A 6,977-nucleotide genomic window follows, 5' to 3' on the forward strand; every position below is an offset into this window, starting at 1 on the left:
TAAAGCCCCAGACAATGGCACAGTGACGATTGAATGCTCAATGGTACAGTCATTGAATGATGATTGGACACGAAGCCGCATGTATTTTTAAATTGATTCTAATAATTGATGAAATTTTTTTATAAAATCAAATCAATCATATATGCTTTTAAATTTATCTTAAATCTTAATTATATGATTACCAAATAATTACATAATCAAGATTATGGATATAAAAGATAATTTAATGTTATTTGGTTCAACTTATTTATGTGAAGAAAATAAAATATAATCAATTTAATATTTTATTTAATTTATTTTTAAAATAAATTAAAATTAAATTAATAATGATGATAATATTAACAATATTAATGAAATAAATATAATTTATTTAAAAAAATAAATAAAATAAATTTATAATATTTTAAATTTAAAATAAATTTAAATATTTTAATAAAATAATTTATTAAATTAATAAATATTCATTAATTTTATTTTTTAAAATTTAAAATAAATATATATATATTAATAAAATAAATTAATAAATTAATAAATATAATTTATTAAATTTGTTTAAATTTTAAAATAAATTTATATATATTTTAATAAAATAATTTATTAAATTTAATAAAATAATTTATTAAATTAATAAATATAATTCATTAATTTTTTTAAAATTTAAAATAAATTATCTTTTAAATTAAAATTTATTTAATTAATTAACTCTTCAATACATTTTAATTAATTTAATTTTAAAATCAAAAAATAATCATAAAAAAAAAAATTAACTTTCAAAATCATAAAATACATTAGACTGTCAAGATAATCACATTTTCATTATATTATAATTTATTGATGTGGCGGTGATACTATATTACTTGAAAATCGATATAATATGAATCAAACAAGATTATGATAATTTTGATAAATAATTAAAATTATCAATAATAATCCCCAATCAAATATCTCCATCTCAGAATTAATCGAATTGAAAAAATAAAATACTTAGATTATAAAAACATCTGAGCTTGCGGACCGTGCCAAGCAACCATCCAAATAATTATGCTTCATGCATAACAAGGAGTGAAAAGCAACATAAAGAATATGCATAAATAATTATACTTCATACATAAAGTTTCATATGATTTTATGATCTTTGTAACCCTCGTTTGACTTCAGACCCATCCATCAACAGTAAGGAAACAAAAAATTTTACTCTTCTAACAAAGACTACGGTCTTCCTTCTGCAAAATCTTTATCGCACTTAGCCCAGCTTGATGAATTAACGTCTGAGTGTATGCCAAAAGAGAACCCATATTTCACAAATTAGTTGGGATTCAAGCTAACGTTTGTTTGTAGAAGTGAATCTTCCTGCTGCAGGTGGAATTGATTGCATCCTCTAAGGCGTCGATGTTGCCATACTCTACTTTGAAGGTAACCATGGTTGTGCCATCATTGCCAGTTTCGTAGTCTTGTTTGATGTCCTCAGCTTGAAAATGTTGCAGCTGTAACGGACAATTCGATCAACAAAGAGAAGGATTAGAGAGAGACGAGAGGAAAAATAATGTCGCAACGGCAGGGTGCAATACCATGCTACACAATGGCATGATCCAAGTAAAACTCCATTTTCTAGAAGAAAAAAAAAGGAACTATCTAGTGTGGAATTGATTGACCAAATATGTTTGCAAACACTAAATAACTACTCTAATAGCTCAAACTGTTAGAATTTAGGAAGGAAGCAAAGGAAAGGCAAACCCATGTACAAATAGCCTAATTGAATCTCCACACTACATGTGATGTGGCAAACAAGAAGAAAAGAAATTATAAGGATGTCCATGCTAATCCTCCATATGGTCAGTTTAAAGTCTTTAATATGCATGGATTGCTTTTCCCTTCTCTGCTGTTGATAGGTTTTTGTTACTATTATTTTATTTTATTTTCATAACATCCCAAATTAATCAAATTGGAACAGGTTTTGGGATCCAGTTTCCCCTCTTCTCCCTTATGGAAGTTGCATCCCTTCCGCTGGGTTGTGAACATCAATAAACGGAGTGTTGGGTGAGGCTTGGGAGGGTGTTGTGCGCTGAAGGAGTTGTCACTGGCAGCTAGAAAGCCTATGGCAGTGCCAGATTAGGAGTGAATGGATGGTGGTCAAAGGAGGAAATCCATTGGACTCGATACCTATTCTCAAGTAGAGATCATTGGAGACGAGACATTGTGGCCTACAGCATCCAGAGCACAGCAGGAGGTTGGGCTGGCAGTGTTCGTTGCTGGTCAAGTGGCAATGATAGAGTGAATGAGAGAATCACCTATTTCTTGGTGAATCGCAGTGGTGAGGAGTTGCTAGAGGAGGATCTATTGGTTCTTAACACAGTGGTGAAGGTGAACGCTAGGCTCAGTCTGCAGTGGCGAGTTCTACTTGAGTCCTTGTGCAGACGACACAAGGCCCTTACATGGGAGCCAAATGGAGTCAGGCATGCACAGACCAACAACACAAAGAAGCGATTATGAGGGTAACACTGTTGTTTTGTTCGGGCAAGCAGGGTATCCGTCCATGGGTCTCCGAGGGGTGTGAACAAATTGCAGTATTGCGGGTGAGGCAATCAGATCAGTGCGGTGAGGATGAAGTGGTCGACCACATAGGTGCCACAATAGCTCTAGGAAGTAGAATGCAATGTGGTGGTGCAGGCCCATGGTGGTACTGCTTGGATGTTGTGCAGTTGGGGAATGTGAGCAGTGGCTAAACAGCTTGGGTTCTGCAGCAACATAAGCTATCGTATGTTGATCACATAGGTGCAACATAACTCTTGGAAGTAGAATGCAATGGAGTGGCACAGACTCATGGTGGTGCTGCTTGGATGTTGTGCAGTTAGGGAATATGAGCGGTGGCCAAACAGCTTGGGTTCTGCAGCAACATAAGGCATCGGCAGAGGAGAAGGTGTGCAGTGAGGAAATGGAGAATGAGCGATTTTTCTGGGTTTTTTATATAGTAGGGCGTCAAGGAATTTGATGGAGAAGTCGGCGGTACTGAAGGCTGATAGACGGTGTAATGATGACAAAGTATCAAATGCTGAATCAAGAAAGAAATTCCGATTGATGCAACACCGAAACTATGTATCAGACAAAAATTTGGAACAAAATTAATGAAGGAAAAGGATAACTATCTCACACAGAGAAAAAAAACTCCGCTACAAAATAGAAATCTAATGCAAAAAATTAAAAGAGAATTTTATCAATCAAAAGTTTCATAATTACATAGAGATGACAACTCTTTAAACACCACTAATTAAGAATAATAATAATCTCAATAAACCCTTAGCAAATAAAAAGATACTCATTAACTACCATCAAATTAGAAAATACCAACATCTAAAATAGGACAATTACAAATTCAAATTTTAAATTTTATGTTTCTTTCATTCCTTACTTGCATTACTAGGACAAAATAATTTTGGGCCAGGGTTAGGCCTCGACAAGAAAAGAAAAGCTTAAACCTTTTAGAATATGCTAAGTCTAAACCGTTCAATGATCACCTTTAGTTAAATTGGTGTTTATTTAGAGGGAATGCAGATAATATTTGTGATTTCTTGCTCTGAAAGTTGTATTTGTGATATTTTGATTATTTAATTAGTATTTGGTGATAGCATTAGTTGTGTTTATGTTCTATTATATTTGTTATTTGTCATTTCATTCCATAATTTAATTGTTGTGAGAAATTCAAGTACCCATCATTGGGTATCCATGAACTACCCAACCTAATTATGGCAGGTTTGGCTACGCATTGAGATCCAGTTTAGTTAAACAGATGGGTACAAGTATTGATGTTTAAACATATGTGAGTATGTTAGATACATACTTAATTAAGTGGATGCGGTCTAAGGTAGTATGGTAATTGCAAGTACCTATCATCCTTCAGCAAAAAGATTGCAGCAAAAAATTCCCTAGGAATGCCTAGCCCATTTCAAACAAGAAGTTCAACTAGTGTGATTTATTCAAACAATTTTAGGCATATATGAACTAAGTCATTTCAAATTGTTAACTGCCTTGACAATTAAAATCAAGTTAGAAGACTTCAATTTGTGATATCTAATTCTAAAACTTCTCAAAGTTCTAGTGCTCATTGAGAGTCTAATCATTAATCTAAAGACCACATACTAGTCTTTAATTGAAAGGCATTAGCTCTCCTCACCTAGAAAAGGATGGTAACCCGAGTCTAAAATGGTGCATTCAGAAGTACATTCGGCAGTTTCTTGCAAACAGGATTCTTACAATTATCAGGCCATCAAAATATAACTAGAATACAGAAATTCTCTATTGGTATCACAAATTCTTGAGCAGGATTGCAGAAAATCAAACTTATGGAAGTGCAAATTTTTGCATCCTATGACTTCATGGAGACTCCTAGAATAGTAAAGTTTAAGTCCATGTTACTCAGATAATGTAAAAAAAAATATTAATTCTATGATTCTCTTTCTCTCAAAAGAGATAAGCAGCACCTGCCAGATGGCTACATGTCGAGCAAATTCAGAATAAATCTGCCACAAGAACAACAAGTCTATAACACTTGGCAGAAAAGTGAGAAACCTTATCGTTTAGACTAGGTAACTTTAATAGATTAGTGGGATCATGCTTAATACCATCAAGCATACACAAACAACTAATTATATGCCTAAATTGTTTGAGGTCATGAACTTTATCCCACTAGTGAGCTCTATGTAAGATTATTAGTATCCTCAAATATCTGAGGCTATTAAACTAGTATGGACTTGAATCATTAACTATTTGAGGTCATTAATTGCATTCCACCTCATTATGGGGCAAAGTAAGGTCAAAGTGAGACAACATAAATGTAAACATATGAAAAATTTAGATATAAACTAATAAAAAAATATAGTGTATTTTTTGTTGGATAAGTGAGAAAAAACTAAGGCAGGGAGGGGTGTAAAATGTATCCTACATTTTTGTCCCAACCACTCTGCTAATGGAGCCAATGGGACCGAATTAATGTGAATTTCCATCAAATAATTCAAAATTACATCCTAATGTATCCTGCAATCCTAGATTATGTTCTTGCAACTCAGGAAAACTGCAACAAAGGAGTAAGATCAAACCAAAGTATTACAACAATAGGATATAAGCCCTTTCAAAATCTGCATTGCTTTTCCTATAGTTAGAATATGCATATATTTACATTTAAGAATAAAAATTTCACTGTTAAACAGAATAAAGAAACAGGTAGAACCTGATGGTACACTGCTCCCAACAATTCAAACGGCACCTCCATACCAATTCGAGCCTGAACAGAGGCAACAACTTGTTCAACAATCGTGTTCAGAGTATAAGGTTCTGTATATAAGATGTTAAAATATAATTTCTCCATTGATTGTAGGAAACATATTGTCAACAAAATAATCAAATAGAAAGAAAAAAATCAAAAGAAGTATAAGGTAATAGAAACTACTTTTGGTTTCACAAGACATGTTGCAGCACCCTTGAGACACTCTGAAGCAACTCCTCCATAGGCCCTAACCAATCCTCCAGTTCCCAACTTTATACCACCAAAATGTCTAGAAGTAATTCAATAAACATTGTTAGAGCCACACATACTCTGAGATAGACTATGTAAAATGTTTGGTTGAAAGTTAAATGTCCATATCGAAAAATTAGGTATCCAATGAAAAAGCTCCCATTTTCTGTTGACACTACAAACGAATGTCAAAGTTTCAGTGCCATCAATCAATTCAGCCAAACTTTGTACTGGAAAGAGCTTTTTATCGCTAGAATCTGAAGTGAGCTTCACAGAAAAATTACCTAATAACAACCACCATCACCCTATCAAGCCCAGAGGACTCTATGGCAGAATATATTGGTTTTCCAGCTGTTCCAGATGGCTCTCCATCATCATTGCTTCGATATTGGTCTCCAAGCTACACTACATGCCCACTCAATAAGAAAGTCACTAAGAATATAAAAGCTTTACTAGGAGAAAACGGGTGCGAAGTAGTCACCTTGTACGCCCAGCAGTTATGTGTAGCTCTTGGATCTCGAACCTATTTTGATAGTAATAACTTATGAATACTGAAAAAAGGCCAAAAATAAAGACAGACGGTCGATAATGAAAATCACAACACAATCATTTACGCGATTTACGTTCTTCATGCCCTACTCAACAAAACAATGGAACATAAGCACCACTCCGCAATTATGTAGTATGATGTTCCCTACCAATTTTCTCACTCAATTCCCGATGAACATATTACAATTGAGAAGGGTTGCATCCAAACGATAGCACAGCAAAGGTCGAATTTTTCTTGACATATTAATGGAAAAGGCAAAAATAGAAATAATAATTGCCTAGTTCACCACAAAAACATAGAGAAATAAACGAACCCTAATCGTCAGGCAAATATGAAATTAAGCCTCTATGAAAGAGATACTAATAAGGAAATAAGCAGAAGCAGGGAATCGAGTTAAGGGGACCTCGGAAAGGAAGGATTGGGCGGAGCGGTCGTCGGAGACGCGGGTGGCGATGGCGATGAACTTGCTCTTCTTGATCTCTCGCTCGCAGCTCGCGCGCGCGCTCAAAGTGGTATACGGAGACGGCGCCGACGACATGAATCCGGCGGTGGACATCCCTCCGCCTACTCCGCCGTGGATAGGCGTCGCAACTCCCTGCGATTTCGACGAGTTTACGAGCGACGAGGCGAAGCGAATGCAAGGCGGATGCACCCTCACTGCCATATTCCGATCCAGCCTTGCCAGAAGGAGGCCCCGTATAAATTCGGCAAATTATCAAATAACCCACCCAAATGTTTATGTTTACACAAAACTCCAGCCCTATTATTAATCGCAAATTGCACCTCAATATTTTTATTTTTATAATTAAAATATCTTTTTAAAAATTAATATATATATATATATCTTATTTTTTTCAATTACCACCTAAATCACTCAAATTAATTATTAATTTAAAAAATATTTTAATAACAAAAGTAAAA

At 34.3% G+C, this 6,977-nt stretch overlaps 1 protein-coding gene across 1 annotated transcript; it reads right to left on the reverse strand.

Moving 5' to 3' along the window:
• Positions 1-1,065: 1,065 nt before the first annotated feature.
• Positions 1,066-6,720, reverse strand: LOC141816113 (uncharacterized). The gene is made up of 6 exons (XM_074703950.1): positions 6,460-6,720; positions 5,988-6,029; positions 5,791-5,906; positions 5,441-5,546; positions 5,222-5,275; positions 1,066-1,484 (listed from the first exon to the last, which is right to left on the reverse strand). The coding sequence occupies exons 1-6, from the start codon at positions 6,718-6,720 to the stop codon at positions 1,317-1,319; spliced, it is 747 nt and encodes a 248-aa protein (XP_074560051.1). The 3' UTR covers positions 1,066-1,316.
• Positions 6,721-6,977: the final 257 nt, after the last annotated feature.

The sequence above is a fragment of the Curcuma longa genome, unplaced genomic scaffold (assembly GCF_044706935.1).
Source record: "Curcuma longa cultivar G26 ecotype Majalengka, Jawa Barat unplaced genomic scaffold, ITB_CL_G26_1.1 contig_143, whole genome shotgun sequence".
Lineage (NCBI taxonomy): Eukaryota > Viridiplantae > Streptophyta > Magnoliopsida > Zingiberales > Zingiberaceae > Curcuma > Curcuma longa.

Coding starts and splice junctions, on each gene's coding strand:
- LOC141816113 (XM_074703950.1), bottom strand. CDS start 6,720: ATGGCAGTGAGGGTGCATCCGCCTTGCATTCGCTTCGCCTCGTCGCTC. Junction 5,547..5,790: donor GTGATGGTGGTTGTTATTAG/GTAATTTTTCTG, acceptor AATTACTTCTAG/ACATTTTGGTGGTATAAAGT. Junction 5,276..5,440: donor CATGTCTTGTGAAACCAAAA/GTAGTTTCTATT, acceptor GCCTCTGTTCAG/GCTCGAATTGGTATGGAGGT.